The sequence below is a fragment of the Palaemon carinicauda genome, chromosome 11 (genome assembly GCF_036898095.1).
Source record: "Palaemon carinicauda isolate YSFRI2023 chromosome 11, ASM3689809v2, whole genome shotgun sequence".
Classification (NCBI taxonomy): Eukaryota; Metazoa; Arthropoda; class Malacostraca; order Decapoda; family Palaemonidae; genus Palaemon; species Palaemon carinicauda.
Window position 1 is genome coordinate 136,304,241 of NC_090735.1, and position 25,523 is coordinate 136,329,763.

At 38.0% G+C, this 25,523-nt stretch overlaps 1 protein-coding gene across 2 annotated transcripts in view; it reads right to left on the reverse strand.

Annotated features, from left to right (window-relative positions):
* LOC137650224 (neuromodulin-like) overlaps positions 1 to 25,523 on the reverse strand; it is a 57,658-nt gene that overhangs the window by 27,847 nt on the left and 4,288 nt on the right. Inside the window, exon 1 of one of the 2 annotated variants that reach the window (XM_068383470.1) lies at positions 23,448 to 23,607. The exons of the other annotated variant lie outside the window; for it this stretch is intronic. Within the exon in view, the coding sequence (XP_068239571.1) occupies positions 23,448 to 23,504 (57 nt within the window). The 5' untranslated portion in view covers positions 23,505 to 23,607. Of the gene's footprint in view, positions 1 to 23,447; positions 23,608 to 25,523 lie in introns of those variants that run through there. 2 annotated transcript variants of the gene reach the window in all.

Genomic DNA, 25,523 nt, shown 5'->3' on the forward strand with positions numbered 1-25,523 from the left:
TGGATTTCAACAACAGTTGAATGTAAGTTAGGTCACTCTTATAGGATGTAGGGAAATTGCGTCAGTATTATCCTCATTCTGGAAGTTGCAAATTGACTTGAGAATTGAGATGAAAAGGTCTGTACCTTTCTTGAAAAGCTCCGTACCTTCTACAATTATGAAAAAAGGGAAGCAACAGATTTTCAGTTCTGTATGTGTATAGGCACACGAAAGTTTAAAGGCTCTGCAAACTATCATTAACATATCCATTCATCTTTACCTATACTATAGTATTCACATCCATCAAGAGTGTTATAATTTCACGGGACAGAAAAGTTAAACTATTGGTTTAGCCTCAGGGAAACGGAAATGAGGAAGATCTAGTTTCTCATTACTCTACTTACTGTCAAACACATCAGCCAGGTTGCCTTTTCCTTTGGGTATTGGATGACAGAGCTATTTGGTTCATGTAAAGGAGGAACTGTTAAGTCCACACCAAAGGGTATCCCACCACTTATCTTCCTGGTTGTACCAGAAAGGGTTTCTTTTATGGTTAAATTGTATTTCCTTTCAGTTGGACCATAAGCTCTCTGAGCAACAGCTCTTATCTGAGTACAGTTATTCCAAGTCAAATCTGCTCTGTTACCTTCTCAAATACAGGCCTCATCTTTCTCCACATAAGCACGCCTGCAGTCCTTATTGAACCTGGGTTTGTCTTACACTTGGTATTTTAGGCCTGTTGATTACCACCCAGTTTCCATTACTCCCACATTATCTAAAGTTTTTGAACGTCTTTTAGCAAAACGTCTCAATAAGGTATGTTTATGGTAATCATATGTTTCCTAGTTTACAATGTGGATTTTGCAAAGTCCTTGGAGCATGTGATTGCTCTTCTTACAATTTTGTACAGAAACCTGTTGATTATGGTCATGAATTTCGTGACTTGGCTTGATTTCAACTGCTGTCTTTGACCGTTTTCACCATGAAGCCCTTGTCTTCAAACTCAAACAGTAGAGAGTAGGTGGCTCTTTTCTTAGCAGCATTGTTAAATTTTTAATTAATATATTGCAGTTAATGAGCATCATAGTTAGAATAGGAATGTGATATGTGGTGTTCCTCAGGGGCGATGTCCTTTTCATAGATATATACACATATGTGGTTTGGCCTAGAAAACAATCTCGTTGCATATGGAGATGATGCTACTCTCTTTGCTTCAATTCCATCTCCTGAATGTACACCCTGAGATGTTGAGTCCCTTAATAGAGATCTAGCTGAAATTATTACATGTTGCAAATTACGGGACATGAAGATGAACCCTAACAAAACTCAGATTGTAATTAGGTCGAGTAGGTCCTCAACATCCAGAGCTCAACATTGATAATGTTTCTTCAACGCTATGTGATTCCTCTGAAATTTTAGGCGCGATTCTTGTTTGCAAATTTACCTTTGAGAAACACATTTCGTCTGTTTCTTCGTCAATTGCACAATAAATTTGGCTTGTTAAGAAAGTCTTCTAAGATTTTCAATGATCAGTTTATGTTGAAGATATCTTTTAATTCTTTCATTCTTCCTTGTTTCGAGTATTGTTCTTCTCTCTGATCTTCAGCTCCCTAATCTTAATTTGTTGGACAAAATTTTGTTTTCTATTAAATTTATTTTTCCTCATCTAGTTATTAATCTCTGGCATCGTCGTTTAAGCTCCTTATGCATATTGCATAAAATACTTACTTACTGACCATCCCTTGCATTCAGATCTTCTCAAGACTTCAACAATCTATACATAGAACTAGGTATGCAGTTAATTCTAACAGTCATGCTTTCTCCATCCTAAGGATCAATACTACACAGTATTCTAGACGTTTTATTTCGGCTATGGCCAAATTGTGGAATGATCTCCCTAATCAGACGGTTGAATCTGTGGAATTTCAGAAGTTCAAACTTGCAGTGAACGTTTTTATCTTCATCGGGCTGACAAATCTCTCTTCATGGGTTATGTATCACAAATCTATTCTAACGTTGATATTGATCTTGAGATATTCTGTATTTGTTACTGCTCATGTAGTGTATTTATGTCCTTACTTCCATTCATCGCTGTGTTTTTAAAGTTTTTATAGCTTATATAGGAAATATTTATTTTAATGCTTACTGTTTATAAAATAAATTATTTTCCTTGTTTCCTTTCCTCACTGGGCTATTTTCCGTTAGGGCCACTGAGCTTATAACATCCTTCTTTCCCAACTAGGGTTGTAGCTTAGTAAGTAATAATAATAATAATGGGCTATTTTTCCCTGTTGGAGCCCTTGGCCATAAAGCATCCTGCTTTTCCAACTAGGGTGTAGCTTAGCAGTTAACAATAATAATAATAATGGTCTATTTTTCCCCGTTGGAGCCCTTGGCCATATAGCATCGTGCTGTTCCAACTAGGGTTGTAGCTTAGCATGTAATAATAATAATAATAATAATAATAATAATAATAATAATAATAATAATAATAATAATTGGTTATTTTTCCTTATTGGAGCCCTTTGGCTTGTAGCATCCTGCTTTTCAAATTAGGGTTGTAGCTTAGGTAATAATAATGATAATAATAATAATCCAACTTTACTTTCACAATGAAAACTTTGCTTAATATTCCTTGCTCTATCTTGAAGTTTCCCCCTAACTGAACTCTGCTTCCCATGCTGGTTTTCCCAAATTCCCATTCTCACAGCATCAGTAATATTTATGCTCTAGCGTCTGGTGAGTCAACATTCCTCACTCCCATCTGCCTGGATCCTACCTATATTGGTTTCATCCATATCCCAGAACCCTCTCCTCTCTGTGTCCAAGTTACAAACACTAACTAGGGTACGCTCGGGTACGTACGCAACAACAGAAGTGATAATGATTATGCCTTTTTCTTTGACGAACGGCGGGTGGGAGTCTGTAACCGTTCACTGTATTAGCGTGTAGCAGCTGCCCTCATAGACACAGAGAGAGAGAGAGAGAGAGAGAGAGAGAGAGAGAGAGAGAGATGCAGTGTACATCTGTTTTTCTCCATACTGGGCCTCAGAGAGAGCTCAAATTAGTACTGGACAATGTAACCTTCGTCTCTCTCTCTCTCTCTCTCTCTCTCTCTCTCTCTCTCCTGGTCGTGGTGGTAGGCAGATAGCCTTGTCTGCTCCAGCCAAACCTCGGTATAGTGATTTTAACGGATTAAGTAAAGAAGTTTACATTAATTTTAGATGTTTGACAAAGAAAATAGCTAAATCCCAAAACATTTAGGCAGTAAATATAACACCAACCAGTTTATGTAAACTTGAAGATTTTACATCCTAGTCACGGACCTTGTTATTGTGGTGGTGTACCTAGAACCCTGCCTAGAACAATTATACACGCCACTTACGAACAGGAATTATGAATTGGTACTGTACATCAGAATTGTAAACAACTTTTATAAATATTTAGAAAGATTCGCTAAGTAATAACATTGTTTCACTTCGCGATGCTTTTCAGCAAGGTAGACTATGATATAATCCTATCCAGCGCGTTAGGGTTCGTTGTGTTCCCTTTCCCCCCAACAGAGGCTGGAGACACTAAAATTTGGATGATGCTTTCCGGAGCCACGCTACCTACAGTGAGAGAGAGAGAGAGAGAGAGAGAGAGAGAGAGAGAGAGAGAGAGAGAGACGCAAAGTCTGATAACCTTCATCGTATGGAACACGGTCTAGGTACGGAAAGCTTGAAAAGCCTGTAGGTTGTCGTCACCTTTGATGGTCTCATCGTTCGGCAACTTTCTCTCACTAAAACATTTCAGATCATTTATATCATCTCCGACAAGGTGGTTATGTTTTGAATTCAATTTGTTTGTTCAGTTGAAAGATTACTCAATTAATTACGGGCCAAATTCTACCTTTGTTTAACATGTCTGATCTGATGACTAGCGATATGATAAACGTGTTATACATCTCCCATATATATTAAAAAGAAAGTGTCTGGCTCTATATATATATATATATATATATATATATATATAGGTGGATAGATATATAGCAAGATAGATTTTTTTCCGGTCAAGTTTGGCAGCATTCCCATATGTATAACTACTCGGTCTCTCCCTGTCCCTCGGATAAGGGGGAAAGGTGGAAAGGACTGAATATGTAAGTGCATATTTATCTAAATATGCAGTCATATAATGATGGGTTGCATACATTAGTGTGTTTATATATATATATATATATATATATATATATATAGACCATGAGAAAGCTTTTGGTTCTGTCAAAACTTCAAAAGTAATTAAATCCCTTCTAAGACAAGGAATAGGTGAATCTTCTATTAGAACACTTGAAGATATCAATACGGGAAGTACAGCAATCCTAAAACTACATAAAAATTGTGAGAAATTTACGATTGAGAAAGGAGTTAGACAGGGAGACCTACGATTAAAAATTTCGATTGGGGAAGTTTAGAAATTAACATTAATGGGGAATACCTTAACAACTTAAGATTTGCAGATGACATAGTTCTGTTTGGTGAATCATGGGAGGAATTGCAAAAGATGATAGTAGATTTGTATAAAGTATAAACGTAGGACTGAAAATGAATAGGAGTAAAACTAAGATAATGTTCAATGAAAATACAGAGACAACAAATAAGGGTTACGGACGAAACACTTGAGATTGTTAAAGAATATATGTACTTAGGACAGTAAGTGTTCCCCCAGGACATGAGACTGAAATTAAAAGGATAAGCATGGGATGGAGTTTTTTTATTTTTTTTTTTTTTTTTTTTTTTTTTTTTTTTTTTTTTTTTTTTTTTAAACAAAACGAGGCTCTGAAAAGTAAAATGCCACTTCATCTAAAAAGAAAACTATCTAATCAGATGGCCCTAAAAGTATTAACTTATACATCAGAAACTTGGAATCTTAGAACATAAGCTAGTTACATCTCAAAAAGTTATAGAAAGAATGATGATGGGAATAACAGGAAAAGAGCAACATGGATACGAGAGAAAAAAAAGTCGAGGATATTCTTACAACATGTAAGAAAAAGAAATGTACATGGGCTGGACATACAATATAATGAGAAAGACAGATAGTAGATAGCCATAAAGAATAACAGAATGACAGAATGGGTTCCTAGGAATTGGAAACGAAGCAGGGGAAGGAAGAGAAGAGGATGGACGATGAGCTAAGAAAGTTTCAGGGTTTAGACTGGCATAAAAAGAAGAAAAAAAAAACGTGTAGAAGGACATGTTTGAGGTTTTTGTCCTGCAGTGGACTAGCAACTGCTGCTGAGGATGATGCTAAAGTCTTTTCGTATGTTACGAACCCGATTATTTTGTTTACAAAACTGCCGGCCATCGGAAAAGTGTCACACGCTTTGGGAAACTCGTTAATAATGCATTCTTATATCTATTTAGATACACAAGATTTACACAAGCCAACTCTTTGAAGATTTCACTCATTAACGCAACTCAAATGTCAGAATTGTGCGAAAATTTGCGCTTATCATGGAAGGTTTCTTACACGCGTCGAATTCTTGTTCGAATGATTGGCTTGAAATAAAGGTAAAAGAAAAGAAGAAAATATAATTATTATATCGAAATGTACAATATGTCTTACGCATTTGATCCTTGATGTTATCCGAAGATTTTAACTCGGTTAAATAATATTGTTAAATCAACGAGTGCTGCTAAATGCCAAGCAATTGAGTATTGAAATGGGATTTCAAATGTTTAACAGAATCATCTAATTTCTTGAAGATAATTCGAATACAAGTACGGAAGACAATAAAGGCCCAGAGAAACATGAACAGAAATTGTCTGTGAACGTATCACCAGCCAAATGAGAATTGGGGTAAAATTCCCATTTGGTCATCCAGACAATAACACTCGTTGGTAATTGCCCGACTTTCCACCTGGCAATGATTGAGCGTTCTGGCGTCATTGAAAATTGGACAAATAATGTTTGGTGTTGTAGACCGACCTTTAGCTCATAATTTCCGGCAACCCTAAATTGTCGATAGCCCTTGCCACTGTGAGTACTGGCACAGCCTGCTACTTTGCCGTCGCCCATTAGTCCTACACAAGGGTAGGACTAAGTCAAAATTTGCCGTCTGTATTTTGTGTTGTCGGTTAAATATCACTTAGTCCCTCTCAATAGTTTTCTTCATAATCGTATTTTGGTATCTGTTGTCAAATAGTTATTTGTCTATTTTCCCCAAAATGCTTCAATTCCACCTATGTTCCCAGTGTAATTTTATCAACTTCCGATATAGCGGCTTTAATTTTTTCTTTTTTAACCAGGCCTTTATCAACTCTGGATGTGATTAGAGCGAACGTCCCTTCATTTGGATGATTGGAAATTCTTTTAAACTTTCGATGGTTTTTCAAACGTCACCAAACTCGAAATTATCATTTATAATGTTCTTTAAGTAATTTCGGTACCTTACTGACGTAACGTTTACATAAATTCAATAAGTTATCTATGAAATCTGTCTCAAGTCGAAATTACCGAAGGATTTAGTTTACAACCAAACATTTTCCTTTTACCATTATGTATCCATACAGAAATCAGATGGAATGAGATCTATAACTAAGGTAAACTCAATTTTCGATCATAAATCTTATTTTATTTGTTTTCTGTCGTTTCCCCAGCAATAACTACAATGTAATTCGTTGTGAAGTTAACGGCTAATCGTTTTTTTTTAGTCATTTTACAACTTTTAAAGGTACGGAAATGTAAATATCTTGTTTTTCATGATTTAAAATCGACAATCCTTGACACATTTAACAAGTACGGTAAAGAGCCACAATATTAATTTCAAATTTACAAACACACACACACACACACACACATATATATATATATATATATATATATATATATATATAGATAGATAGATAGATAGAAAGATAGACCTGACCAAAACCACACTGAATAATTCGTCCTTCCTTTTATTACACAGACAAGTGTTCGGAACCACGTATTTCCGAGAGAGAGAGAGAGAGAGAGAGAGAGAGAGAGAGAGAGAGAGAGATGAAGGATGGGGTGTGATGTGGGCTGTCTTTGCATGGCAAAGGTTGCGGTAGCAGTTTGGAAGGATAGCAGGGGAGGGGGGGAGGAGTAGAACCAGCGGGAGAGGAGGAAGAGTAGCTTTTCCACCCCCCACCTCCATTTTCAGCGACGAGATCAATACACTATGAGCAGCAAACCCTGTGGAGAGAAAGAGAGAGAGAGAGAGAGAGAGAGAGAGAGAGAGAGAGAGAGAGAGAGAGGAGATCTTTTATGCCATATTGTTCGAAAATCAGAATAAGATACAATGTGTTAAGCACGAAGCCTAGGCCTAAGTTGATTTTATCTCTTCAATTCAAAACGAAACTTCATTTTATTCATGGTAGGACCATATTCCCACTATATCAGCCTCTCCTACATGGAGGGATAAAGTGTCCAAACTCCAAACTGCAGAAATTCGGTTTATAGGGTATAGGAAATGAAAGGGACGAGGCCCTTTTTTTCGGCTGGGAAAGGGGGAGGGGGCGTAGGAACGCCCTGTTCCTAACGGACTCGGCAGCAGAGTGCTATTTTTTCCCCTTTCGCTTTTTTAACCCTGGAAAGGAAAGCGCAAGGGGGGGGGGGGGTTGAAAATTTGTAGGAAAGCGGATGTAAAAATTCTTATTTTTTTTCATTGAACTTTCCACTAGGGTTAATTTTATATGAATTTTGTATGGTTATTTTTTTTTACTTTGTTTTTTTAAAGAAACGATTTCTAATAGAAGCTTCGTCTTGACGCTAAAGCTGCCGAAGAAATTTTCGGTAGCGAAACTTTCTCGTCCCCGATAATTAAGTTATATGAAAAAAAAAAAAGCTCAACCCTCTTAAAACTATTTGTCTCACGTCCCTTCAAAACTCCTTTTATAATTTATAAATAAATTTAAAAGTAATACGGACAAAACTATTTTTAATGTTTTAAAAGTGAAACCAAAACGTTATTTTATCATCATTAGTATTACTGAACTTAATAACAAAATTACTTTCAGGGTCGTTTATATAAAATCTAGCATCATCTTGGGAAGAGAAAAATTCGCCATACAACTAAAGAAGGAACTTTCCTGAGTTCTAATAGAAAAATATATATCGCCTTTTTGTCTTGGGAAATCCAATAAATGACTCAGTAAGAATGTATACATTCTTAACCTTGACTGCTAATTACAGCAGCTTTCATGAACTAGCAAGGATTATTAAACCAAGGTTTAAACCTGAACATGTGGCCATTACTTTAAATGCAGCTGCTTTTTAACTTAGATTACCTTAAAACTTTTCAAATTTCCTTAAATTTGAAGTTAGTAAAACCGAAATTACCTTAAAAATATCATTAATTTTAAAAAATTACGTTGAAACCATGCAAATTGCCTCAAACTAAGGTAATTACCTTAAAAGTTTAAACCCTGATTAAAACTCTATTACCATTGCCCCAAATTTTTCAGAACGTTCAAATCCATACGATGTGAGTGGTTGCCATGTTAACACCAAGGCCAATATATTGGCCTTGGTTAACACTCACGGCCCAGATATCTGAACCACGACCCTGGTGTGAACCGTGATCACACTACGCGGTCCCTTTGACTACGGTTAACGGAAGTCTTTGTCAGCGTTACTGAAGTTGGTGTTAAAAAGCTTCATAATTAATTGATTAGCTGTTATATACCGTGTACGCATACCGAATCTCTTCTTTGACTAAGCCCTGTGTGTTTATGCCTATAGATGTTGATGGATTATTTTAAAACTCGAGTATGTATTGCAATTATTCCTCTTGAATTTATTTTCCTTTTTCACGTGCGAGTATTATAAATTTTAGGGGGGTCTGTTAACAATTCAAGAAAATTTTTTTTTAAGGTTTATGGACACTTCAATTTGAATGACATCAACGTTTATGATCATGATAATAATGTTACCATTTTCATGAGATACCCTTTCTTATCGATTCTTATTATTTCATTTAGACTCGAGTAAGTTAAGGGCACATTTACTTAACCTTGGATATAAACAATTGAGAAAAATTTTACCCTTTTCACAAACTTTTGGAGTGACAATCTAAATTACTGTACGATTTCACTTAGATTATATCAAAATATACCAACAATCAATGAGGAGACCGAAGGATAGCGGAGCACCCCGGAGTAAAGACCTGTCAACACGATCAAGTGTGATGGACGGACAAACAGTGATACCAGACCACATTAGGTAGTGAAAATGAAGGATGATGACGTCAGAAGTGGGAAAACCACAGACAGGGATCTGGCAACACTGTTTGTTGCCAGATCCCTGCCTGTAGTTTTCCCACTTCTGACGTCAGCAAGACACATTTTCACTACCTATTGTGGTCTGGTATCACTGTTTGTCCGTCTAGCATGCTCGATCATGTGGGCTGGGCTTAAGGCCAACACTTTGATCTGTAGGACCGACTCTAGCCAAGGCAGTCTCGAAAGACGGCCCTGCTCCAGAACGATGCCCGAATTTCCTTGGAGCTTTTAAGATCCTGTATGCGGCAACCAAACCACCGCTGCAGAGAAAGCCTAACTTGCAAAAAATAATTGGGCAAGTTGTTAATAAGTTGCTCTATCTCTATCCCTATATTATTCTTATGGTCTTTCCAAAAAACTTCAAAGTTCAGGTTAACCTAGCTAGTAGGTTAGCCATAGAACCACCCAGCCGTTGAGATACTACCGCTAGTGAGTTTTGGGATCCTTTGACTGGCCAGACAGTACTACACTGGATCCTTCTCTCTCGTTGCAACTCATTTTCTATTTGCCTACACATACACCAAGTAGTCTGGCCTATTCTTTACATATTCTCCTGTTACCAAACACCTGACAATACTGAGATTACCAAACAATTCTTCTTCGTTCAAGGCGTTAGCTACTGCAATGTAATTGTTCAGTGGCTAGTTTCCTCTTGGTAAGGGTAGAAGAGAGACTTTCGTTATGGTAAGCAGCTCTTCTAGGACACTCCAAAATCAAACCATTATTCTCTGGTCCTGAATAGTGCCATAGCCTCTGTACCATGGTCTTTCACTGTCTTGGGGTAGAGTTCTCTTGCTTGGGGTACACTCAGGCACACTATTCTATTTTATTTCACCTCTTGATTTTTAAAGTTTTTATAGTTTATTTATGAAAAATTTATTTTTATGGTTTTACTGTTCTTAAAATATCTAATATTAATTGTTAATTACTTCTCTTGGAGTTTCCTTATTTCCTTTCCTCACTAGGCTAATTTCCCTGTTGGACCTCTCAGGCTTATACCATCCTTCTTTTCCAACTAGGGTGGTAGCTTAGCAAGTAATAATAATAATAATAATAATAACGATAATAATAATAACGATAATATACCGAATAGTCTGGCCTATTCTTTCCACATTCTCCTCTGTCCTGCACTTCACAACATTAAAATTAGCAAAAGAGATTCTTCTTCAGCAAGAGGTTAACCACTGCAATATAACTGTTCAGTGGCTACTTTCCTTTAAGTAAGGGTAGAAGAGAGACTTTTAGCTATGGTAAGCAGCTCTTCTAGGAGGGCACTCCAAAAATCAACCCATTGTTCTCTAGTCTTGGGTAGTGCTATAGCCTCTGTACCATGGTCTATTATCTTAGTTTTACTAAATTTATTTCAAGTCCTACAATTTTGCTTCCTCTATCCAAATCTTCTATTATCTTTTGCAATTCCTCCCATGATTCACTAAACAGAATTATCACATCTGCATTTCCAATTGATATTAATTGCTATATTTTCCTACCGCAAATTATCAAAAACTTCTAGGCATGCTAAGAATTCTCTAGGAGATAGGATCTCCCTGTCTAACTCCTTTCTTATTCCAAAATTTCTCAATTTCGCAATTTTCAGGTCTTTTGTGTCTCCCATTTCGTGAATTAGGTTGATAAAATTTGTCCAAGCTCTTGGTATAGAGCATTCTTGCACACTTAGTCGTGTACGTGACCGTACGTTATAAACATAATCATACGTGAATCACGCGAATTAGTGTTATTAATATAATAATTACTATTAGGCCTACCTAAGCTACAACCCTAGTTGGAGGGCTCCAACAGGGATAAATAGCCTAATGAGGAAATAAAAAACAATAAGTAATGAATAATTAATATAAAATATATTAAGTTCAGTAACGTTAAAATAGCTCTAAAGAGAGGCTTATGTCAATCTGTTCAACATAAAACCATTCAATGCAAGTTTGAACATCTGAAATTTCATTGATTACATCCCGATTAGGAACATCGTTTTACAATCTGGTCGCAGGTGGAATAACCCTTCTAATACTGTGTAGTATTGAGCTTTATGATGGAGAAGGCATGATTTGTTAGAATTAACTGCGTGGCTAGTATCACGAACAGGATGGTACTGTCCGGGAAGATCTGAATGCAAAAGATGGTCAGAATTAGGAAAAATATAATGTAACATGAGTACGAACTAACTGAACGACGGTCTAAGAGATAAATATCAAGATCAGGAATAAGAAATGTAATAGAATGCAAGTTTTTGTTGAAATTGCACAACAAATTAAGGCGAGTCAGCGGATGAAGACCAGGCATGAGAATAATACTGGAAATAAGACAGAATGAATAAATTTAACATTTCTTCAGTATCGACTGATCACCGAAAATCTTAAAAGACTTTCCCAATAAGCTAATTATTGCGCAATTGAAGAAGAAACATATCGAATGTCTTTCTCAAAAGTAAATTTGCAATCAAGAATCTCATATAAAATTTCAAGACAAACTATCACACCAGGGATTCGGATGTTGAGAAGCCACTGATCTCGACCTATTGTACTTACAATCATACTTCGGGTTTTAATAGGGTTCAACTTCATACCTCAAAATTTGTACCATGTAATAATTTTAGCTAGACCTATAAGAAGGGATTCAGCAACTACATATCTACTTTCAGGAGATGGTAATGAGACAAAAAGTAGCATTCTGGGTCAAACCACTTATGTGTAATCTATTACTTAGAAATACAATAACGATGCTACAAGACCCATTTACTCCAAACTGTTTGAGTTTGAAAACAAAGGCCTTATAACGTTTGGTCCAAAACTGACCGCAAGTTTTATAGTTCAGGAAGATTAGAACCGGAAGAAATCTTTATGAATTTCACCATCCTAGGCGAGGAATACCTGGTTGTGGTCCTTCAATTTACTATAATGTTAATGGTAAACAATTTGAGAGATATTACCCAAAATTTTTTCATCTTTCTAGCGATCAAATACCGAGTTCACTTTGCAAGTCAATGGGTTAATACTAGATTTTGGATTCTTGGGGAAAGCACTAATTTCAGCTGCATTTATTAGGGGATCAAACGTTCGTTTATGAGAGAGAGAGAGAGAGAGAGAGAGAGAGAGAGAGAGAGAGAGAGAGAGAGAGAGAGAGAGAAAGTACAATTTTAAGGGTTGCTAAGGGCACCGCGTTACACTACTCATGTATCTTCCGGTCCCTTAGTACAATGATGATACGGTTTCGAGTAAAACCTGTTAACACACGATCCTACACAACGCCAGTTCCTGGAGCGGCTTTCCGTGGCGTTTTCCTTGCTTAGCCACCTTCCTTAATCCATAGTCCCTAAGTTGCGGTTGGAAAAAATCACGTATGGTTCCGGGATCACGATATTTAAACGCTCTAGTACACAAAAACCCGTCCATTTAAGTCTGCACCTAATCTGTATACAGCTCAGTACTTTGTGTATGTGTGTGCGTGTGTTAGCCTTATGAACATGAGGATAAACACCCGTGAACATTAAAGTATATATTAGCATTTTAGTTATTTTAAAATAACTAAACGCTGATAAATCTTATAATTTATGAAGCGAAATATATTTTTTGCATATCACTGGAGACTGTCCAGGAGAGAAAAAAATCGTTGCTTCACCAAAATTGTGCAAAAGAACACCCAGAGAATACTATTAAGACATCCAAGGGCCACTCGTAAAAACATGAATAAAGAAATTAAGGAAAAATTAAGAAAAAGGTGTTTACACGCAGAGGCAGAGGCTCCGCCCTATTGACATAAGGTGTGCTCAAAGTGACTAATATTTGCATTGGGTCTCATGTGCGTCATCGGCGGTGGGTTTAAGGAGGAAGTGAGTATTCTCGCATAAAGAGATGATGTAACATTTGAGTAAATACTAGAGGAATGGTAAAGTGTCAATGCACGCACACACACACACACACACACACACACACACACACACACACACACACATATATATATATATATATATATATATATATATATATATATATATATATATATATATATATATATATATATCTTCTGTCTGCATCTTTTCCAACTTTTATGTGGGGTCGATGTTTCTGGCCAGCGTTCTCTATCTACCTCTGTTCCACACTTCATCACCGGTTAACCCCTTTTATGTGGAATATATATATATATATATATATATATATATATATATATATATATATATATATATATATATATATATATATATATATATATATATATATATACACCTTAACGTGGTGATCAGCAAAGCTGATTTAGTCAGGGCCACCCATACTAGGTTGGTTTGCTATAAGCGATCATACTTTATCCTGCAGTGAACTAATAACGGCTGCGTTTGTTGCTGTATACACAACCAGACCAAAATTCAGTACACTAAAGAAAATGAGGAGCATCAAGTTAATGTAAAAGAAAATTGGAACAGGATGCCAACAGATATTTGCTTTAAAAGATGACAATGGAAATATCAACTAGAGATGGAGAGATAAAAATAGTGATATAAGAAATAACTTGGCCAATAGAAATAATGAAACACCCGAGCCAGTACGAAAAGTAACAGTAGGAGAAATAAAGGATTAAAAAGCATAAAAAGGTGAAAAACACCATAAGATGGCCTGACAATTGAATTTAAAGTAAATGAGGAAATTTCATAGAAGTAAAACTTTACACAATATGTCTGCAAGAATGCTCTATACCTAAAGCTTGGAAAAACTTTATCGATATACTCATTCACAAAAAGGGATACACAAGACATAAGATATTACTGCCCAATAAGTTTACTCTTAGTAATGTATAAAATATCTACAGAAAGATAATTTTAGGCCAAATAGACAGCTACACTTTATTCAATCAAGAGAGCAAGCCGGCTTTAGAAGCAGGTATTCAACAATTGACCATAAACATGTAATTAGCCAGCTCATGGAAAAATATAAAGACTATAACAAATATGTATGCCATTTGTAGACTATGAGAAAGCTCTTGATTCTGTCAAAACTTCATCAGTTAAGAAAGCACTTCAAAGACAAGGAATTGATGAATCTTGAAAATATCTGCACGGGAAGTACATCAATCATAAAACTCCATATAGATATGTGAGAATATTCTGATTGAGAAAGGAGTTATACAGGGAGACCCCATCTCTTATAAATTTTTCTCAGCACGCCTAGATTTTTTTTCCAAGAATTTAAATAAGAAAAATGTAGAAATTAAATTAATGGGGAATACTTTAACAATTTAAGATTTGCCTATGCCATACATTATAGTTTTATTTAGTGAATTATGGAAGGAATTGCAAAAGATGATAGAACATTTGAATAGAAAAAGCAGAAATGTGGGACTGAAAATTAAATGAGTAAAACTAAGAGGTTCAATGAAATACAAGAAGACAAGTAACGGTTATGGTCAAACCTCTACAGATTTTTAATGAATATAACAGTACGTGTTTCCCCAAGATGAGACCGAAATTAAGAGAAGTATAAGTATGGGATGGAGAGCTTTTGGTAAAAAAATGAGATTATGAAATGTAAAATACCACTTTCTCTAAAAAGAGAAAAGTAATTAATAAGATGTTCCTATCAGTACTAACTATTGGATCAGAAACATAAAGCCTTCCTAAAGCCTTAGAACATAACCTAGTTACAACTCAAACAGCTAGGGAAAGAATAAAGATTGGAATAACCTTAAGAGAAAAATAGGACAAACTAAAGTGCTGTAGAGGATATTCTAACAAGGAAAGGAAATGGGCATAGATAGGACATCTAATGAGAATGACAAATGTTAGATGGACATTAAAAATAACAGAATAGGTCCCTAGAGATTACAAACAAAGCAGAGGAAGGAAAAGATGATATATTAATGAACTAGGAAAATTGACGGGTATTCAATAGACTAGTGTTCAAAGACCATAAAATAATGCTATGGGAGGTTATGTCTGAGGCCTGCAGTAGATTAGCATTGAATGATGGTTGTTTACATTTATATATATATATATATATATATATATATATATATATATATATATATATATATATATATATATATATATATATATATATATATATATATATATACATATATATTTATTTATTTGTTCCGATACGAATCCTTACTATGGCCCAATAAAATTAGGAGTCCATTGAGTGTCAGCTCTGCGACAAGAGGTTTTTCCCCAAATAGGCCTGACTCCTGAACTCACCCCTCCTCACCTGTGCGACCCTGACCTCTCTTGTTTTACCCAGCATGCCCTAGAGTAATGCTTCAGGCGACCTTCCCAGGTCGCCAGTAACCATTTAACCTCTAGTCATGCTTATGTGCAGTCGACTTCTGTCTCTCTCACGTTCATCAATTTTCCTTTGTGCTTAGTGTGCGTTACTTGTGTGAATCTCATGTCACTCAATCTCCTAATATAAGATCTGTGCAAGTGCAACGTCATTGCCCAGGTGTTGGTGGTAAGCTGTGTGCAGCTTTTTTGTCCCACGTAGAAGTCTACCCCCACGTCTTGTGTACTTCGTGTAGGGGCCATGTATGTTCCCAGAACGACATGTGCGATGAGTGTGTGGGCTGGAGTGATGCCCAGTGGGCCAAGATGACCACGAAGAAGAAGAAGATGGCCAAGAGGGACAAGTCACCTTCGTGGAAGGGCATTGGGTCTCGTCCTTCTTTGGCCTATTTATCTGTGCAGTGTTTCGGGCCTTCCTCTGCCGCCTGTCTTACCCACGGTAGCAGAGGAAGTTCCCTTTGGGTTACAGAGAGAGATATCGTGTATCACCCTCCGGAGCCAGAAGTCGATCTCCTTGCCAGACCAGACAACGAAACCGTCGCCTTGCCTTTTCCTTCTCCGCGAAAGGACTTAGAAGTTGTTGGAACTTTAAAAGCACTAATGTCTACATGTGAGGGTCTGCTCCAAGGTTGCACGGGTCTATCAGCGGGTGCCCTTTTTCCCCTCTCAGCAAATCCCCGCAAGGCCGCCATTCAGGTCCCCATTAAGGGATCCTTTTATGGGGTGGGGAGCAATGGATTCGATCCCCCTGGCCCCTTGGGAGGATTTTTCCCTGTTGGACAACGTTGCCTATCCTCCTCCGGTCACCGAGGATCGACCACATTGGAAGGAACAGAGGACCACGTGAAGGGACGTCATCCTTCTAGACCATGCTTTTATGGCTCCGGGTCTCCGAACCCAGCCCAGCGCCGAAACGGAGCTAAGGAGAAGAGGAGCAGCACAAAACTCCCTCGAAGAAGTCGGACCTCCGGGATGTGTGATCTCCAGATCCATGGCAAGGTAAACTGAATGGGGCTCCTGAAGCCGGCAAGTGGGCTTCGGAGGTGGGATCGCGAGACCACTATGAGGACGAGGTGGTAGAAGTGTCCTCTTGGAGTCCAGAGAGAAGTTGTCAGAGCAAAGGGATGAGTTAGTGGCGGCCTTCTGCATGGAACTTGGGGTAGTGTTCAACTGAGAGAAATCGCAGCCCTCCCCAACCACGAGGACAGTGTACCTGAGAATGGAAATGTGCCCCGTGCAAGCCAGGGCCTCTTCGACGAAGGAGAGGATCGGGAATCTAGAAGACTTGGAGAAGCCTCTCATCAGGGGAGAACCGGCGTCGTTAAAGGAGTGGCAGAGGCTGGTAGGACACCTGATGTTCCTGGAGAAGCTCGTTCCCACGGAAAGACTGATACTACGTCCGCCCCAGTGTGACCTGAAAAAGGTACAGGCCCTGGCAATCCAGTGTCCGTCAGAAAGGTCCTGATGAGCGAAAATGCCACTGTCGTCGCCTATGTCAAGAAACAGGGCGACCTGCGCTCCCGCCGGATCCACAACTTGGCGGTGAAACTCCTGTCCTGGGCTGAGGACAATGCCATCTCTCTGACAGCAAAGTACATCCTGGGAAAGAGGAACGTCGTCGCGGATGGCCTCACCATAAGGGGACAAGTGTTGCTGGCAGAATGGTCCCTTCATCCGGAGGTAGTAAGTTTGCTCGCCCTGCCTGTACATCTTCACAACAAGTCTGAACGCGAAGCTGCCGGTCTTCTGTTCCTCAGTGCTGAACCCAGCAGCAGTTCTGGAAGATGCGTTTCAACATACGCGGGATGGCCTCAACGTGTATGCTTTCTCTCCATTTACCCTACTGTGGCAGATCTTGAAACGAAGCAGGCAAGAAAGAATGACTCTGGTAACCTCGTGGTGGCCCGAAAAGGAGTGGTTCACAGACGTGAGGGCCTTGGCAGTGTTATCTCCGTGGCCCTTGCGACAAGACCTACTAAGACAGCCTCACTTACAGAGGTTCCACGAAGGCCTAAAAAAACTCTCCTTTCATGCGTGGAGATTATCCTCGAAAGCCATATACCAGGCGAGATGGGCGACTTTTGGCAATTGGTGCGACAAGGAGGGCATTCAGCCCTTCAAGGCCTCAGTCCCGGTCATTGCAGAATTCCTGGTATTCCTCCTCAGGGGCTTGAACCCAAGCTTCTCCAAGCGCCTCTCGATGCTGGTAATAGGGTTCAAGCAGTCCTGCCCCCCCCCCCCCCCCAACTCTCAAGGCTCCCACATGGGACATCGCCAGTCCTCGACACCCTGAAGAAACCTCCACTTGAACCTCAGAGACAAATTATACACAGGGAGCTTACCCTGAAGACAGTGTTCCTCCTCGCTCAAGAGGGCAGGAGAGTTACACGGGCTCCTAGCGGGCATCTTCTAATCTCACGGGTGGAAGGAGTTAATCTTCAAATTTGTTCCTTCCTTCGTGGCGAAGACACAAAACCCAGCGGTAGATGACCCCAGTTAAACATGTTCGCCATTTTTGCTATTCCCAGGACAGATGACCCAGAAGACCAGGGAGGGCGGTGTGGAAATATCTTTCGAGGACCTCCTCCCTCTGACCGGCTACCAGGAGACTGTTCGTGATTATGGGTAGAGTGAAGAAGGTGGTCTTAAAGAACACGATCTCCTTCTAGCTCTGAGAGACGATCCGAAGGGCGTTACTGACGACATGTGAACCCTCCTCTAGGTCCGCCAAGCCTCACGACATCCGGGGCATCAAAAATTTGTTGGCCTTTGAGAGAAACATGGCGGTCATGCAAGTGCTGACGGAAGGTGTATGGACAAGATAATCAACTTTTACAGGCCACACCCTTAAGGACGACTCCCTCAAGTCCAAGGAGGGCTTCAAGCTTGGCCCCTCCGTGGTCGTCCAGCAGATGATATAAGGGCGGCCACACTTGGCACAGTCCGGATAGAGTGGTGAAGGATAGTGTCTCAAATCCCTATTCTCTCTGCCTACCATGGAAGGATCCAGGAAGGAAGATGTCCCCTGGGTGAGTGTTCCCTAACTAACCTACGTTCCTCAGTACCTTATAACACTTTTCCCCACCAGCCCTTAACCTCTTCCACAGCTCTCTCACCTCTCTTACAGGGGGTCTATATTCCCACTTCCTAATTCTATTGGGCCGTGTATTTTTCCTAACATACTTACTACGGCCCAATAACATAATTGGCCCCCCTTCCTTCCCAGCTATAGACCCAGTTGTCATATACTTTCTTCTTTGAATCAGTATAGAATGGTTAATGGCGACCTGGGAATGTCAGGCAGAGGTCAGGGTCGCGCAGGTGAGAAGAGGGGGGGGGGGCCTCTGGTCGCTGAGCTGACACTCAGAGGACTCCTAATTTTATAGGGCCGTGGTAAGTATGTTAGGAAAAATACAATATTCCTAGAAACTGTCATATATATATATATATATATATATATATATATATATATATATATATATATATATATATATATATATATATGTATATATATATATATATATATATATATATATATATATATATATATATATATATATATATATATATATATATATATATATATATAGGATTGTACAATTAATAAGTGTTAAGCATTATTGAGAAATATTGCTGAACATAACGAGAACAGTCACTGAACAACTTATCACAACAATACACAGTTGAATAATCTTTGTAAACAAACTGCTAAGGATGGTGTTACAGACATCGGCCAGTCGCCACTCTTTGCTTCTTGGAAATCTTTATCTCTTCTCTTGCGCCCAATTTTCCAACACCATTTCTCTCCATCATTTACTCCCATTCCATATTTTGATCTCTCTATTTTTGGAACTTATCCCATTTCGAAATAACCCCTCGATTCAAATCTCAACCGTTGAAGTTGTTTTCGATCCAAGCGTAGCGTCAGAGTCCGGGTGGTGACGTTGCCAAGCCAGGTCCATTCAGCACATTTCAGGAGTTCTGTGCAGCCTCCCCTGGCTACAACCTCACCTCGTACCCCAACCTCCCCCGGGTTTTTTTTTTCCTCCCTCTCTCTTTTCCCCTTATGGCCTGTGGACCTCCCAATTCATTCGCAGCTGAGGAAGGGTTGAGGAGGATGGAAGTTGGGAAAACGATTGATAGAGGACGGATTTTGTTTGGTTGCTTGGCAGTCCTACTGTCACATAATGCGAGACATGTACGTTAAGGCTTTTCCAGATGAAATTATATGGATAGAAACAAATGGAGACATTGCTTGACGTAGTCATACGTTAATTTCCTTTATTTGAGAAAGTTTGGGTACGGATAGCCCAGGTTACCAAAGACAAACTTCAAAATGAAAGTGGTGTGTGTGTGTGTGTATATATATATATATATATATATATATATATATATATATATATATATATATATATATATATATATATGTGTGTGTGTGTGTGTGTGTGTGTGTGCGCGCGCGTGTTTGTGCGCGAGAGCGCGTCATTCTTTCCTTAGGAAAAGACGTATTAACTCATCAGAATCCGAATGAAATATATGATGACTGACATGTCTTTCTCCTTCTTTTAACTTCGTTGTGACACTCCATGTTAATTATTTGCTACATCACTATTAATACTACATTGCTTCTCCCAAGTGTCAAGTAACGCTAAGTGAAGTAATCAATACCCGTATAATCGATAATTACAGTCGCATTTCGTTCCTCGTTGCTTCCAGATGAAACATGATTTACCAGTGTTGCAAAGCATCATGCAATACGCAAATTCTATCCAACTAAAAGCGCAATTATTGATATAATATTGAAATTATAGTGACGTTTGGGTCTTATTAACTGTTCCAGTGCTGCCCATTTTGTAGTGGTACCCGGATAAAAACAAAAAATAAACAAGAGAAAATAACAATCGTACCTCTGCTTTCATCTCGGGGTAATACCCGAAAAATATCCTTTCCCCATATCCTACAAAGTCCTAACTAACGCTGATCAAAAATACTGAATGGATGAGCTATAAATATTACATACTGGTAGTATATGAACAAGGAATACAAGCGTTTCTAAATATAGCTTCTCGTAGTTTATTTCCTTGTTTGCTTTCCTTACTGGGCGATTTTTCCCTGTTGGAGCCCTTGGGCTTGTAGCATCATTCTTTTCCGGGGTTGTAGCTTGGCTTATAATAATAATAATAATAATATTAATAATAATAATAACAATAATGATGATGATGATAATAATAATAATAAAGACTCGTGTATGAATGCACACACACACAAACACGTGTTTACGCCCCCAGTCAATATTTATGTACACTCGCAGGATTCTCTCGTCATCCTTCAAGTCTCGTGAAGTGGGAGCAGAGTTCTTTTCCTCATGCATAGTTGTCTGATGTGTTGTATCCTAACTATATATAAACATATTTACAAATGACCTCATGTATGACGCAATTAAACATTTTCAGAGATGTCATTCTTTATTGTTTTGATGTTTATTAGTAAACAGTTTCCTTTGATAGGGGTGGCTCTAAAAATACCAAAGCAAATCGCTGTCATGCTCAATATTTAATTCTGCTAAGTATCCACATATGCAGCTAAATGCTACTATACTAAGCACTGTGACATTCACCTCTGTGATGAAGATTGCGTGGATAAAACTATTCTTTAATTAAAGAATCATATCTCCTCTTCTCCCCCCCCCCACACACAAAAATAACGCATTCAATAGGTAGTTTTCTCTTAATTCAATAGCGATAATCGTTTCGGTTTTTCTTTTATATATAATAAACTATAAGACTGAAATCTAGCGATGATCATGTTAGACCTTGTAGTACTAGAGATTTTCTAGAACAAGTTAAACCCGTATTAGTTGCAATCAAAAGAAGAAATGGAAAAATCACAATTGAATGAAAAAAAATGTAACTGTGACACCAAGCTTTACTTCTTCGGTATCACACATCTCAAGTTACCATTTTTACACATTTTATATAAGTTTTGTTACTTTCCCTTTCTTTTTCCTAAATGGTATTATATGATGCAATATATAAATTGAAGAACTTTTTTCAGGTAAAGGAAACTTCTTTGCATTAAAAATCAAGAAACCCCTTAAGAGAAAATAATTTTCATTATGCTCACCTGCAAAAATCCCGCGCAACGTTATCATGAAATAAAAACTATATATTGTAATCATTAAATCAGGGCCACTTAAGAATAAAGCCGAAATCCTGCAAGTTCTTTAAATACGTGGAGGACCCCACATCGAATGGCAACCGACTTAAATTAATTGAAAATGTATAATGTTTTTGTTTTGTTTTTATCAATGAACTATCAAAAACTGGGATAACGAAGCTTTACCTGATATCCTTACATTTAAGGTAGGAATTTGGAAGGCAGAGTTAGCGTCGGAACGAATCCCCCAGACTTGAGGAAAGCTACTGTTCGTAATGAATTAACAATACCGGCAGATGTGTTACAGTATCAATCGTATCTTCGCTTACGTCACTGGTTTAAATTCTTTAACAGCGATTATCAATCAAAAGAGAGCAACTCTACTTCTAGAGAGAGAGAGAGAGAGAGAGAGAGAGAGAGAGAGAGAGAGAGAGAGAGAGAGAGAGAGAGAGATAGATAGAGAGAGAGAGAGAGAGGTGAGTTTAGTTCAACTGAAACCAACACAAATTAGATCGTGTAATTCCGAATGGAATTTTACTATTACAGTTAATCCATTTTTTCTCAATTGGTATCAGTTATAGAACAAAATCTATTTCGCCAAAAATATCTTTTAAGGATGGGCTACCTACCATCTCAGCTCAATCTGAGCAGGAAAATATTTGATTAATAACATTTCTTATCTACTTAAAATATAAATGAAAAAAAAAATGCATTCATAATAGTGAATATAGCTTTTGACTACAAACTTTTCGCGCCTGAAATTGGAAAGCTTCAGGTGTAAGCACAAAAAATGTCAGGCGTGTAAACCCGCCACGACTATGTAATTCTTATTTCGCTTCCTAAAGGTGACATTTCAAACATTTCTCATACCTGCCTACCTCCAATAGTCGACCTTACTAATGTAAGCATATCTTTATATACATATTTGTCCATCAACCACTTTTATTTTACTAAAGTTTTTGACAAGTGTATGTTCATTTATAAAGTTGAAGCCTTCTCTTATAATCTATAAGTTTTATGTTATAAAATTCTCTGCTAAATTAAACACTCGAAAACCATTCTCTCATGAAACATCGATTTTATAAATTATTCGGATTTTGTTCAACGCATCTTCATGAAAGGGCGTCATTTACTGTTTTATTTAGCATTTACATGTAGGCGGTTCTATAATGCCTAATAATGATGAATGATGATGATCATATAATAATAACGTGTTCTACCAACCGAATAAAATGAGAAAAATTGGCTGGAATATCTACGATAATTAAAAATAAGAAAAATTGGCGGGAATATCTACGATAATTAAAAATAAGAAAAATTGGCGGGAATATCTACGATAATTAAAAATAAGAAAAATTGGCGGGAATATCTACGATAATTAAAAATAAGAAAAATTGGCGGGAATATCTACGATACTTTTGGCGGGAAATTTAGTTTCGAAACCGGGTTCGGCACAGGATTTATCAAGCCCAACCACCACGCCATTTTGGCCGCGATCACCGGTACTCTAAATAACAAATGGGCAATTTATTCTAAAAATTAAGAAGCGACATGAATGGGGAAGCTACATAAGGCTTTGGAGAGGATATATGTGCGGGACTAGTTTACTAATTCTGGGGTACATAAGAAAGCCAGAATTTATAAAGGGAACGTCTCTTGGCGTATTTAACTCTGAGATGCCGCTCTTTCGATGGGCTCAGGACCGTCGTGGGGTGAGAAAGAAAAATTAATTTTACACTTACCGCTTGCGATTTACTAACGTTATTCTCGGCAGCCTTGGCGGTGGCGTCGTCCGACATGGTGATGGTGATTTGGTCGCTTAACTGTTACAAACAGACGCGGAGGTGAATTTTGAAGTGTTGCTTCAGAGACTCTGGTAAGCAGTGTGTGGCGGCAGTGTTGCCAGTTGGGTTAGTGTAAAAATCCCTAAAACTCATGATAAAAAATCCCCAAAACAACCCAAATATCCCCATTTTCACAAATATATTTTCTGGTCACGTAGGGTTTAGTAATACTGTATAGAAATGATTCATTATACTGTATATAAGTGCAAGCAAATTAATTGCAACAATATAAAGGTTTACTCATTTTTGTTTCTTTTATTCCATCTCATTTATCTTCCTCTTGATTCGTTAAAGTTTTTATAGTTTATATAGGAAATATTTAATTCAATCTTACTGTTCTTCAAATTATTTTTCCTTGTTTCCTTTCCTCACTGGGCTACTTTCCCTGTTGGAGCCCCTGGGCTTATAGAATCCTGTTTTTCCAACAAGGGTTGTAGCCTAGCGAGTAATAATAATAATAATAGAAATTGGTACAGAATATCCCCATCAGACATCCAAAATCCCCAAATCTAGGGATAAATTCCCAAATCTGGTAACACTGGTGTGTGGCGGGTGGGAGACGGTCACGTGACACCGGTGCTGCTGTTCCCACCATATCACCCCCGCCCCCTTTTTCTGGGTTGCTACAATCGTTCACCAATGCAGCGGCATAAGAATTATTTTCTTTCTCGTCTTTCTTAACAATAAACTTCTTTAATTGAAAGTATCTGTTGATGTGGCACCGTAGCAGTTACTGAACGATGAAGAGAAAATATTCAACAACTGGCTTAATCAATGTTACTGACCTTGCCGAATGACCTTGTGTGCTGTGCTTGAGAAATATTTTTTTTTTTAATTTCACATATATTTGTATTTATAGATTTCCTATTTATAATAGAGTATTATGGTAACTAGATTTCATTGAGTGAATTCACTTAAATATTAGGCCTACAGGTTCGCTAATTTAGATGCTAATTCATAATGACCTGTATCAATGGATCCTAGAATAGCAGTGAATATTAAAGGACGATTATTGTTTATGTTGAGTTTACGAAAAAAAATTAGCTAATGGTATTTACGATTTTTAGGTTTATTTTATAATCTATCCACTACGAAGGTGAATATGAACGAAGCGTTCGAAGTGCAAAAAGGTACTTCGCCCTTATCGAACTGCATTTTTAGAGAATGACGCTATATTGTCCAGGTTAAGGCTACTCTTCAAAACATGGCAACTCAGTCGAATCATGCTGATTTAACCAACTGTCGCTGTCCATATTTTATGGAATGTTCTTATCATTAGTGTCCATATCTAGCGTAATACAAAACACTGCATATAAAGTTTTTTTTCTTTAAAGTATTCGACGTTAGTAACTTGTAATTGAATCTTAGGAAATCGGTATGTAATTTCTTTTTGTTTAGTTAAAAGTTCCTTTCTTGTGTGGTAGTAAGAAGATTAAACCTAATATTCAATGTGTGGATTTATTAACTGTTGTGATTTTTTTTCATTTATAAAAGAATTTAAACGTTAGTAACTGACGATTGGGAGAAAACTAAGCAAAATCGTTAAGCCGTGAGTCAATAGACTCCTGAGGCTAAAGTAACATGGGCGCTCCTTGTCCAATATCCTTTAACGTGATGAGGTATACAGCCTATGCCCACTCTCAATTGAGGACTTCCACTTTCACGAGGGTAAACAACTATTTTTCCTTATAGAGATTTTATTGTCATATCCCTTCGTTTTCCAGTTGCATTAGTTGCCGATGCAGTGAAGACTTGAGAATATATATGAAAAATCGAGGCGAGAGTAGTCTAAACAACGGGGGGAAAAAAAACTCCCAAAAATAGTGACCCTGCGTAGGGCAACACAGAGTTGGCCAAAAACGAGGAAGGATAGTGAACAAAACCCTCTTGTCTGCCACACGCACACACATACACAGTCACACACCTCGTCCCAGTGACGTGAGATAGGGATACGGATGAGGGGGGGCCATGTTT